General features: G+C 39.7%; 1 protein-coding gene across 1 annotated transcript in view; it reads left to right on the forward strand.

Annotated features, from left to right (window-relative positions):
- The window catches only part of mpzl3 (myelin protein zero-like 3), a 65,514-nt gene extending 54,799 nt beyond the window's left edge, over nucleotides 1-10,715 (forward strand). Inside the window, exons 5-6 of the mRNA XM_070543814.1 lie at nucleotides 5,786-5,855; nucleotides 10,159-10,715. Coding sequence (XP_070399915.1) covers nucleotides 5,786-5,855; nucleotides 10,159-10,233 — 145 coding nt within the window. The 3' untranslated portion in view covers nucleotides 10,234-10,715. The remainder of the gene's footprint in view (nucleotides 1-5,785; nucleotides 5,856-10,158) is intronic.
- Nucleotides 10,716-13,348: the final 2,633 nt, after the last annotated feature.

The raw sequence follows: 13,348 nt of genomic DNA on the forward strand, positions 1-13,348 counted from the left end.
GACAGGACGACTGATTCGTGTTAAGGAAAGAATGAATGGGGCCATGTATCATGAGATTCTGAGCCAACACCTCCTTCCATCAGTGAGAGCTTTGAAGATGAAACGTGGCTGGGCCTTCCAACACGACAATGATCCCAAACACACCGCCCGGGCAACGAAGGAGTGGCTCCGTAAGAAGCATTTGAAAGTCCTGGAGTGGCCTAGCCAGTCTTCAGACCTCAACCCCATAGAAAATCTGTGGAGGGAGTTGAAAGTCCGTGTTGCTCGGCGACAGCCCCAAAACATCACTGCTCTCGAGAAGATCTGCATGGAGGAATGGGCCAAAATACCAGCTACTGTGTGTGCAAACCTGGTAAAGACCTATAGTAATTGTTTGACCTCTGTTATTGCCAACAAAGGTTATGTTACAAAGTATTGAGTTGAATTTTTGTTATTGACCAAATACTTATTTTCCACCCTGATTTACAAATAAATTCTTTAAAAATCCTGCCATGTGAATTCATGGATTTTTTTTTCACATTCGGTCTCTCATAGTTGAAGTGTACCTATGATGAAAATTACTGACCTCTGTCATCATTTTAAGTGGGAGAACTTGCACAATCGGTGGCTGACTAAATACTTTTTTTGCCCCACTGTATCCATCCATCCATTTTCTGAACCCACTTGGTCACGTAGGGTCCCCGGGGAGGGGTGGGGGCTGGTGCCCATCTCCAGCGGTCAATGGGCAATCAGGCGGGGTACACCCTGGGCAGAAAGCCACTCCAACGCAGAACGTATATATATATATATATATATATATATATATATATATATACATAATGTAAATGTAAATATGTGTATTCTCTTCAGCTGGCACTCGAGGAGTACAGACGCTTCCCTCTTTCGCTCCCTTATCTTTTTTTCCCAAGGCTCTTTGTCCTGCCTGCCCACAGAGCGCTTCTCTGCATTTCTTTGATCGCCTTTCAGGTGAGTTGTTTGGGTCCTCTTGAACCCTTCTTAAACCCGCGTGATCAGTTCAGATGAAATGCAAGACACCATTTCCCATTTACCATCTTCCCCCCCCCCCCCCCCCCTTATGATCACAAAGCCTAACTGTTGGGTATTTTTAATCTATGTTGGGTATTTTAATTTATCATTATTCACTATTATGTTGCGTATTTTAATTTATACTATTGTTCTTATAATACCTTAAACTTATATTACCTTAAAGGAAGTCAGAACACACACACAGAGGGATTAGATTCTTAATTTGGTAAACTGTAACACACCTATTAAACAGACAGACAAACTCTGCAAAGTGATAGAACTCTGCAGAGGGTGAGAGTGAATCAGACCATCACACACGGAAGCCATTTTCCTCTGACCCCGGAGCCGGAGCTCATGGAGGGATTTATTCACAAAATGTTCACACCCACAAATTCCACAATCACAAGAGAAGTTTCTAGAGTTGAGCTAGTTTTCCTACCTGACCAGTTTGCTTTTAACTAATGGAAAACACTTTGGTCTTAGAATGCACAGGACTAAAGAAAACTTCAGATACTGGATCAAAATGCCTAAAGCAGAAAGGAGTTTCTGAAAACACCCAAACGTAAAAACAAGTAAGGTCAGGTTTTTCCCCAACACATTTAACAAAAGATTTCACAACAAAGATGAATAAATAAAAATACCTAACACTAACCCTTGTCACCAGTTGCTGTGTGTAAACACAGCCTCTGTGTAGCAGCCATGAATCCATCATGCCTTTAACAATGCATTCATCTGAGTTTTAACTGAAACCAAACTGTAAAGTGGGAAAAACTCCCAGATGTGTCCGATCACCTCCATTCTGTAGCTTTCTGATTTTGGAGTCAACTCCTGCTTGCTTCTGTGTTTTGTCCCTTGTGTGAACCCACAGCCAGCTACTGGCTTTGGGAGCTTATTGTGAGAAACTAGCCAAAACTAGCTGCAGAAATAAAGGTTGATGTGATAGAAAGGGAGACTGGAGGAAACATTGAAAGGAATGCAAGTTCAATGTTTTTAAGAGCAGTGGAAGAGAAGGAGATATATGATATTGTCAGTGGACTTAAGAACAAAACAAGTACTGACTTCCTTGATATTGATATGGTAACAGTAAAGAGAGTAATTGATGGTATTGTAAAACCGCTACAATATATTTTTAATTTGTCTTTCCAGGAAGGGGGTTTTCCACAAAAAATGAAAGTAGCAAAAATTATCCCCATTTATAAATCAGGTGAAAAGCATTGTTTTACAAATTATAGACCAGTGTCTGCCAGTTTTCTAAGATGGAAAAACTGGAAAAACTATTTCTAAAAAGACTTAACAACTTTATGGATAAACATGATCTGTTGGCAAATTGCCAGTATGGGTTTAGCAATAACAGATCAACAGTTTTGGCACTGATTGATTTAATGGAAGGAATAACGGAATGTATGGACAACAAGAAGTATGCACTTGGGAGTTTTTCTAGATCTAAAAAAAGCATTTGATACTGTTGACCACAAAATTCTAATAAACTGGAGAAATGTGGGTTTAGGGGTGTGGTACTGGATTGGATAAAAAGCTATGTGATGAATCGACAGCAATATGTACAAATAAATGAGTTTAAATCTAAATTGATGGATATTGAGTGTGGAGTACCTCAAGGATCAGTATTGGGGCCAAAAATGTTTATAATGTATATAAATGATATTTGAAAAGTATCGAAGATACTAAAGTTTGTAATTTTTGCAGATGATACCAATATACAGGTGCTGGCCAGTAAATTAGAATATCATCAAAAGGTTGAAAATATTTCAGTAATTCCATTCAAAACGTGAAACTTGTACATTATATTCATGCAATGCACACAGACCAATGTATTTCCAATGTTCATTACATTTAAATTTGATATTCATAAGTGACAACTAATGAAAACTCCAAAGTTGGTATCTCAAAAAATTAGAATATTCTGAAAAGGCTGAATATAGAAGACACCTGCTGCCACTCTAATCAGCTGATTTACTCAAAACACCTGCAAAGGCCTTTAAAAGGTCCCTCAGTCATGTTTTGAAGGCACCACAATCATGGGGAAGACTTCTGACTTAACAGCTGTCCAAAAGACAATCATTGACACCTTGCACAAGGAGGGCAAGACACAAAAGGTGATTGCTAAAGAAGCTGGCTGTTCGCAGAGCTCTGTGTCCAAGCACATTAACAGACAGGCGAAGGGACGGAAAAAATGTGGTAGAAAAAAGTGTACAAGCTCTAGGGATAACCGCACCCTGCAGAGAATTGTGACGACAAACCCATTCAAAAATGTGGGGGAGATCCACAAAGAGTGGACTGCAGCTGGAGTCAGCGCTTCAAGAACCACCACGAGGAGACTCATGAAAGACATGGGATTCAGGTGTCGCATTCCGTGTGTCAAGCCACTCTTGAACAAGAAACAGCGCAAGAAGCGTCTCGCCTGGGCCAAGGACAAAAAGGACTGGACTGATGCTGAGTGGTCCAAAGTTATGTTTTCTGATGAAAGCAAGTTCTGCATTTCCTTTGGAAATCAAGGACCCAGAGTCTGGAGGAAGAGCGGAGAAGCACAGAATCCACGTTGCATGAGGTCCAGTGTAAAGTTTCCACCGTCAGTGATGGTGTGGGGTGCCATGTCATCTGCCGGTGTTGGCCCACTCTGTTTCCTGAGGTCCAGGGTCAATGCAGCCGTCTACCAGGAAGTTTTAGAGCACTTCATGCTTCCTGCTGCTGACCAACTTTATGGGGATGCAGACTTCACCTTTCAACAGGACTTGGCACCTGCACACAGTGCCAAAACCACCAGCACCTGGTTCAAGGACCATGGTATCCCTGTCCTTGATTGGCCAGCAAACTCGCCTGACCTTAACCCCATAGAAAATCTATGGGGTATTGTGAAGCGGAGGATGCAATACGCTAGACCCAACAATGCAGAGGAGCTGAAGACGACTATCAGAGCAACCTGGGCTCTCATAACACCTGAGCAGTGCCACAGACTGATCGAGTCCATGCCACGCCGCATTACTGCAGTTATTGAGGCAAAAGGAGCCCCGACTAAGTATTGAGTGCTATACATGCACATTCTTTTCATGTTCATTCTTTTCAGTTGGCCAACATTAGAGAAACAAATATTTTTTCATTGGCCTTTAGAATATTCTAATTTTCTGAGATACCAGATTTGATGTTTTCATTGGTTGTCACCTATAAATATCAAAATTAAACGTAATAAACATCGGAAATACATTGGTCTGTGTGCATTGCATGAATATAATGTACAAGTTTCACGTTTTGAATGGAATTACTGAAATATTTTCAACCTTTTGATGATATTCTAATTTACTGGCCAGCACCTGTACTTTGTTCAAGTGGGGAATTTCAACAGGTTGTGGAGGTGATCACACAGGAGTTAAAGATATTAAAGAAGTGGTTTGATAGAAACAAATTGTCCTTAAATTTAAATTAAACAAAATGTATGTTATTCGGAAACTATAAGGAAAACATTTACATTGAAATTTGTGTTGATAATGTATATCTAGAAAGGGTTAATACCATAAAATTTCTTGGTGTGATCATTGATCATAAGGCCTGTTGGAAATCACACATCACTTATGTGAGGGGAAAGTTAGCATGGGGCATTGCTGTCTTGGGGAAAGTAAAACATTTTCTGGATAGGAAAACATTTTATATGTTATATTGTGCTTTACTATTACCATACATGAGTTATTGTGTAGAAGTTTTGGGAAACACATATAAAAGTAATACACAGACCATAATCATAATGCAGAAAATGGCTATTAGACTAATAAATCAGGAGGGGTATAGGGCTCATACAAACACACTCTATATTAAGACGCAAGCTTTAAAATTCCAGGGCCTGGTCAAGTTTAAAACGGTACAAATAATATATAAGGTAAGGAAAGGGATGCTCCCAATTGAAATAAGTAAATGGTTCTTAGAAAGAGAAGGGAGGTATAATTTTAGAGGGAAGTGGAATTTAAAAGTACAAAGAGTAAGAACAACATTGAAAAGGATGCCTATCTCTATAGCGGGCGTTAAATTCTGGAATGAGTTAACAGAAGAAATAAAGGTCAGTAGTGATATAAACCAGTTCAAAATAAAACTCAAACAAGAAATGTTAAATAAGTATAAGAACGAAGAAAATGCAAGTTTGATCTCTTCTACAAATTAGCAAATCTAAATATAGTTCTAGTTGAACATGAGAATTATTTTTCTTTTTGTTTGAAGGCACTGTAAATGTTTTGTTGTTCAAATTGAGATGATGAGGATGTAAACCTGAGGGGGTAGGGCTAAATAAGTATATACTTCTTCCTACTCCTTTTCAAACAACTGCTTGGAAGGATTTTATGAAATGTTGGTGAATGTATATGTTTGAAATAAAATGAACTGAACTGAAATTGACTGTTTTATATTTTTTGGATCTGCCAGCTCTGAGGCCATTTTTAATGCATTCAAATGAAAAATATTTTTTACATCTTGTAAAATATTATCCCTTAGGCTTGACTCCCATTTTGTTTTTTCACTTGCATAAACCGCATTTCCTTGTTTTTTTCTTTACATCATTGGCTTCATTTTTCTACGAGACAAACTGAAGCTTTTTTTCCCCAGTGTGAATATTTCTGAGCAGGATTCATTTCTGAATTAGTTTTATTAGTTATTAAAGTTATTTGTTGTTGCGAGGAGAAGAGTTAGAAGAACACTCAGGTTTTATGCTGATAATTGTGTCATCAGTATTAACTGTGTTTGCTGTCTGTTCGTCCATCAGAGAGGAGTATGTCGTCCACCCACAGGCAGCAAGAGCAAAAGGAGCCACATGCTGCGACCTCTATCTGATGGTACGTCACACAAATGTTAGAGCCGTGATATACTTGCTGTTTAATCAAGCAAACGTGTGTTTAAAATGACTGTCTTTAGTCAATTACAGTTGTGCACATTTTTCCGCTACATTTCTTTTATAAATCCCAAAGTTTGCGTGGAAAGTTGCTTACACAGTTTTCTGACCCAGGTCTGTGCGTAAGCAACCTTGATAAATGAGACCCCCGGGCCTTTATTTACTCAAGCTCATCCTGGTTCAGGCCGTTATTGGAATAAAGCCAGATTTAGAGGCAGGCCACAATTTCAATTTGAGCAAAATAAACTATCAGTATGATAGTTTTTAGTAATGACTAAAAACAAGATTTTGTGTCTATTTGAACCTATAAAACTCTAGGTTCGTTTAACATTGTACATTTGTACCAGTATGCATACCGAACATTTATAACAAACATCGTTATTTCAGGCTAAATCCCAGTATGGTATTAAAAATGTAACAAACAAGCTGGTAGTGCATTGTAAATACTTGATGATAATTAGGTTAACAACAAAACGCAAGACATCTTACTGCTCCAAAATTTAACCTGTTAAGCTGATCGCTTTTTCTAGCAAGAGGAAAAATCCTTGGATTAATCAAAAGATTTACAGTCTCAGAGGGATGTGCCGCAGAGCTGAAAGACGTTGGAAGTCAGCTAGATTAGAAAGTCACAGGCTGCACTTTAAAGAACTGATAACATCTCTGAATGAGACAGTGAAAAGGTCCAGGGCCACTTACTTTGCTCAGCTGATTGCTGTAAACAAAATTAACTCTTAAGTCCTGTTTGACACGATAAAGGCAAGGCAGCTTTATTTGTATAGCACCTTACAACAGCACAAAACCGATCAAAGTGCTTCACAGAAATTAAAACATTAAAAAGCAGTACACAACATAAAAATGCATAAAAACTAAAGCTTAACAAATAACAAAAAAACCTCTCATGCTGAGATAAAAATCAAATCATAAAAATATGTTTTTAAAAGATATTTAAAACCAGACAGTGAAAAACCAGATTGTTTCACCTCACGTTCCTCTTATGCCAGTTTACTCAAGGTCTGACTGTAATAACTTTCTAGCATTCTTTGAAAATAAAATCAGAAATGTCAGGGCAAGTTTTTCACCCCCATCCACTCCCCCCCCCCCCCCCCCATCCAGCCACCTTCCTCCCAATCATGGTCTGACTTTACTCCTGTAGATTTCCAGGACATTTGCCTCATTCAGAAACACATGAAACCAACCTCATGTCCTGCTGATTTCACTACCTTGTTTATCAGGATGTTTGACCAAATTGGCCAATGCATTGTAGATTTTATTCATTTATCCCTACAATCTGGCTCTGTGCCATCTGTTTTCAAACATGCAGTTATTGAACCTATCCTTAAAAAAGCAAGTTTGGACTCATCTCAGCCTAAAAATTACAGACCCATTTCTAAATGACCCTTTATTTCTAAAACATTGGAAAAGGTTGTGACAGATCAACTGATTGATTTCTGGAACTAGATCAATGGAACACTTAATGTGTATGTATAAGTCAGATTCTACCCATCTGTTCTGTGGGGTACACCAAGGCTCTGTTTTGGGTCCACTCTTGTTTCTACTGTACATACACCCTCTTGGACAGATACTTGATTCTTTTCCTATTGTCTCTTATCACCTATATGCAGATGACATTCAACTGTACTGTTCCCTAAGGATTCTGAGTTCTACAAACTGTCTGAATTACAAGTGTCTATCAGCTACCACCAGCTGGCTAGAAGTTAACCTCTGAAAAGACTGAATGTCTGATCATTGCCCCTGAGAGCATGGTTCCCCTTATTAGTCTAAAACTTGGTCATTTATCTTCTGCCATCAAGATAAACTTGAGGAATTTGGGTGTTTTTGACCAATCAGTCTCTTGAAGGTCACTCAAAAACATTGGTCTGAAACTATTTTCATCATTTAAGAAATGTCTCCAAACTGCAAAGGTTGGTGTCAAAACATGAACTTAAAATGGTTCTCCATGCCTTTGTCTCCTCCCGTCTAGATTGCTGTAACACACTCTTCACATGTTTTAGCAAAAAAGCCCTTGGCCACCTTCAGTTGGTCCAGAACTCTGCAGCGAGGCTCCTAACTGGAGCAAACAGAAGAGCACACATCACTCCTATTCTGATGTCTCTGCACTGGCTACCCGTTAACTTTAGAGTTCATTTTAGAATCCTGACTAGAACTTTCAGGGCTTTACTTGGTAAAGCTCTTCCCTATATTACTGAACTGTTAAAGCCTTATGCTCCAACCCGAGCCCTCAGGTCCACCCACCAGAACTTTCTAGAAGTTCCAAAGACCAGATACAAAGTGAGGTGATCGCTCCTTCCAGACTGTTGCACCCCGACTCTGGAATGATCTTCCTTTATCCTTACGCAGCATCGACAGTCTGGACACTTTTAAAAAATAGCAAAATACCCTTTTATTTTAAGCTGCTTTTACCTAAACCTTTTATTTTCTCATTTTAACTAAAATTCTTAATCTTTAATCTGTTTATGAAAATTTATAATTTTATGACTTTTTCTGTTGTTAATCTATTTCTGTTTTGAGATCATTATGATTTTATGACTGTGTTTTATTTTGTTTTGATCTATTTGAAGCACTTTGTGATTCTATGTCTGTGATAACTGCTATATAAATAATATGTACTTACTTACGCTACATAGTACCAGTCAGAGCTGACTGCACCCCAAAAGACCACAGCAGAGTGGATAACAGAACCAACAACATGATAAAAGGATTTTAGCAGCTGGGAATTAACTCTGAAGGACCTCAGCCTCCTTAGGAGGTGCAGGTGGCTGTGGCCCTTCTTATACAGAGCTTCTGTGTTGTTGGACCAGTTCAGTTTACTTTTGAGGTTAACACCCAGGTACTTAAAAATATCCACCACCTCAGTATCTGCTCCCTGGATATTTACTGGTGAGTGAAGAGGAGTGTTTCTCTGGAAGTCAGTCACCATTTCCTTTGTCTTACTGGTGTTCAATCGAAGGTGGTTACACCCACACGAGTCTACAAAGTCCATGATGACAGACCTGTACTCCTGGTCATTCCCCTCAGACACACAGCCAACAATAGCCAAGTCATCAAATAACTTCTGGAGGTGACCGCTGCTGGTGTTGTAGATGAAGTCCGAGGTGTAGAAGGTGAAGAGAAAGGATGAGAGCACCGTACCCTGTGGAGCTCCTGTACTGCACTCAACCACCTCAGATGAACAGTTGTGCAGCCTCACATACTGTGGCCTCTTGGTGAGGTAGTTGATGGTCAATGCAGTCAGATGTCTGTCCACTCCTGCACCCCTCATCTTTTGCTGCAGTAGACACAGCCGGATGGTGTTGAAGGCACTTGAGAAGTTGAACATGATTCTCACAGTGCTTTTTTGCATCTCGAGTCAGAGCCCGGTGCTGCAGGTAGATGAGGGCGTCCTCTACCACCATGTTTAGTTTATTGCAAACTGCACTGGGTCAATCTGTGGGCTCACCATGGAGTTGAGGTGGACAAGGATGAGTCTCTCCATGGTCTTCATCAGGTGGAAGGCCATGGCGACTGGTCTGTAGTGGTCTGGTTCCCTGGGATGTGAGGTTATTGGGACTGGAACCACACAGCAGGTCTTCCACAGGATGGGGACCTGCTCCAGCTGAAGGCTCATGTTGAGCATAAGACATAATTATTACACATGGGTTGGCCACCACAGAGTCCAGACCTTAACCCCAATGAGAATCTTTGGGATGTGCTGGAGAAGGCTTTGTGCAGCAGTCAGACTTCCATCATCAATGCAAGATCTTGGTGAAACATTAATGCAACACTGGATGGAAATAAATCTGGTGATGTTGCAGAAGCTTGTCAAAACTGCCACAATGAATGCATGCCATACTCAAAGCTAAAGGCGGTCCAACAAAATTTTAGTGTGACCTTTTTTTGGTGGTGACTTTTTTTGACCAGGTAATGTAAATAACACATAAACATATAAAAATACATATGTAACTTGCATTGCTTGGTTCTTTTAAAACACAGAAAAAGTTCTTTACTTTGTTTTGCTAATGTTTCGGCTAATTTCTATAGCCTTCCTCAGAGCCAAGCATTGCAAGCTGACAAAATACACTGACTGAACGTACAGAATAACTTAATCAGACCATTTAATTTACATTTGTGCCATGCAGCAAGACCTGAAGGTTTAGTAAATATTCAAATGTTTTCCCGACTGTGTTTGCGTTCATATGTGCAACCATGTGTGTGTGTGGAGTTTGAGCTGTTCTCCTTGGTTTTTGCAGGACTCCGGGGATGAGTACTACAGCTTGAAGAAGAGGCCACCCAAAGATGAAGATTATATGGAATCTGGACTTTAAAACACAAATGCCTCCATTAATTCTGGATTTTCTAAAAGTTTTGGTCAAAGTCCATAGCTCGATCATTCTGTTGATGATTTCTCTTTAGAAATGCCGATTAACACAGTAAACAATCCAAAATATGCAGGTATTGTCTTTGCTGTTTTTGTACTGGTGAGCTTGCAGAAAACGACAATTATCTTTTTATGGTTGTGGTTGAAATGAAATGGATTTCTTATATTTTGTCTTCAGGAAGGCCTGTAAGGCTGGTTTTGTTTCCAGGACTAATCTGACTTGTTCATGCAGATTCAGCATAACAAGTGTGTTTATATTTTTATATATTTGTCTCACAGACTTTGTGTTACTTTGCTTTTTGAATGACATGGTTGTTCTTTCTAATTTATTGCCCATCAGAGTGGCTTGTTTGACATTTAGTTCTACTGGAACATTTTTGTTAGGAAAGAATAAAGAATGTAATTTAGAAATAAAAGATCTTGACCATGTTTCTCTGTACTATTGTAAGTTTGTAGGTCCAGAATAATAGGTCTCTTCTGTGGCTTAATTATGAGGTTATTTCTAGTGCTTTATTTGTTGGTGAAGAAAAGCTTAAATAGAGTTTCTCTATTTGGGTCCTTTGATTGAAAAAGAGTCTTAGAGTCAAACCCCCTGTGGGTTAGTTCAGTTTCATTTTACGAATTAACATGGTTTTCTTGTGAATGCTTTTAAAATTTTCCAGTTCAGAATAGAATTTGTGTGTGTATGTATGTATGTATATATATATATATATACAGTTATCATAAACAGCGTTAATGTAAACAGTGTTATTATAAACGGCGTTATTATAAACAGCATGATTATAAACAGCGTTATTTCCAGAAATGGTCAGTTTTCGCCTACATATTGACCTACATGCCACCAGGTCATCTACAGACATGAATCTGCCTCTGTGCATCTCTTAATCTTCCAAGATGCAGGAAAAGATTTGACACTCAGATTGTCAACATCATGTTCCCTTCTCAAGGTCCTTCTGTGCCAAGCCTGTCTGCTTATCTAGGCTGTCCTGCACAGAAGAAAGGACTGAACTGTTATAATAGCGAATGAACAAATGTTATATGAATAATAATGTCTTGATTAATCTGTGCTTGAATTACTGAAGTTTGAAATGAATGTTATTACATTGAAAGGTTTATATATGATGATCAGTAATGTTTGAAATGACAAGGTAATCATCATCTACACAGACACAAGGTTCATTAGAGATAAATTCAAGTTAAGTTAAACGTCATGACACATAGATATGTCCTTACCCCAAATCAGAGCATCCTGTATCTGAAAGAAGGCATGATGTTCTGAGGTTTGCTTGTTAACACCCCTTAACATGGCACGTCCTGGTTGGCCAAGTAAATCATAATATGAGAATATTAAAACAGAGCTCACTTCACCGTGAGTCAGTTCTAGAGAAAGCTACGGAACGGCCGTCCGGAGCGAAACCTCTTTAACCCAGAGCATTTTTGACAAGCTGTCAAAAACCCTGGTACACGCTGAAGCTGACACAGCAAACGACTCCTGCAGAACAAAGATGATACTGCTCCGACTCCTTAAGAGTCCTTCTGGACACAAACGATTCCATCTATCTGTGGTGACTCGGGAAACATCTCTGGACTGGAGAGTCGGTGCTGCAGTTAATCTACTGAACCGCGGTGCCCAGAGGTCATCTGATCTTCCCGACCTCCGGATCCGCAAAGAGGGTTTTCCAAATGGGTGAGGTAGACACAGCATGAATCGTTTCTGATGTGGTTTTGATAAGAATCTTCTGATTAAACATCAAAAGACCAAGCAGGTTGATATTATATATTTATATAGATTATCACAGCTTATTGGTCATAAGTAAAAGTAACATATTAAGCTTAAAAGCAACAATGTTTACCTTCTACAACTGGTTAGAACGTACTAACGAGTACCAACTAAGAGTACACCTCAGTTTTTCGGCCTGAGTTGCTCCACCTGTTGTCAGGTTTGTGGTGATGGTCCACTCTACGCGAACTCACTGTATGAAAGAGAAGGCGTTTCACCTGTTTGGAGGTGAGACATCAGAAGAAAGACTGCTCACGGCCCACTGATAACCAGGGGGGTGGAAGTTCACCAGACTAGGGAAAATAGGTAACACGCTCAAGAGGGCAAAGTGTGAGAGAAATTGATGAGACCCTCCGTCTTAGTGAAGACATAAAATTTCTGTTTGAAGAAACTTTAAAATCTGGTCCACTGATGATGTGTTATTTCAGATTCTGACCAGTCTGGAGATTGCTGACATCCTCTTTTACACTAATGCCCAAGGGTCTCATTTATCAAACATTGCGTAGAATCCTTACTAAAACCGTACTTAAGCTCAGCAAAAAAAAGTACTTATGCCAAGTAGGTTTGTGATCTATCAAACATGGAGTATGCACAGCTGCACGCATAGGCGGAGATGCCAGGGGGGACGCGTCCCCCCCACACAAAGTTGTCCCCCCCACAAAAGTTATTGTAAACACATGAATGCTATCAGTAAACCTGTATTATCTTCTAAAACCACAACATAAAACTTAGTCTGCAAATACAAAACAATGTGTTTTTAATTGTTCAGAAATTATAGTTCCCCCCCCCACATTCCTCAAGTTAGTACGGTCGGTCCACACACGCTGTTTCCAATGGGCGGGGCTGCCGGCTCTGCCCCGCTCACAGCTTCACAGCAGCCTGCAGGCTCAGGAGGTGGGAATCAAAAAGCCAGCGGTTTCCAGCAGTAAGTCAATAATCACACGCTTGTTCTACAAACTTAAATATGTATGTCAAATGTGGTCATAAATGTCAAACATAGACACCGATTATCTTTAGATTTTGATCACCGGTCGGAGATCCCTTTATGACAGACAGGGGCGTCGGACTGGGGGGGGGGGGGGGGGGTACCGTTTACCCAGGGCCCACTGCAGGGAGGGGCCCTGAGACAGCTTTGAATAAAAATGTTTTATTGTTGTTGTTTTCCCCCAACTTACTTAATGTCTTAATAAACTTCCCTTTACCTGGATAAAGAGGTTAAGAAACAGAATTTCGCCTTAAAAATAATAACTGAATAATCTCTGAGGCATCTATCACCCCTTAA

The sequence above is a fragment of the Nothobranchius furzeri genome, chromosome 13 (genome assembly GCF_043380555.1).
Source record: "Nothobranchius furzeri strain GRZ-AD chromosome 13, NfurGRZ-RIMD1, whole genome shotgun sequence".
NCBI lineage: Eukaryota > Metazoa > Chordata > Actinopteri > Cyprinodontiformes > Nothobranchiidae > Nothobranchius > Nothobranchius furzeri.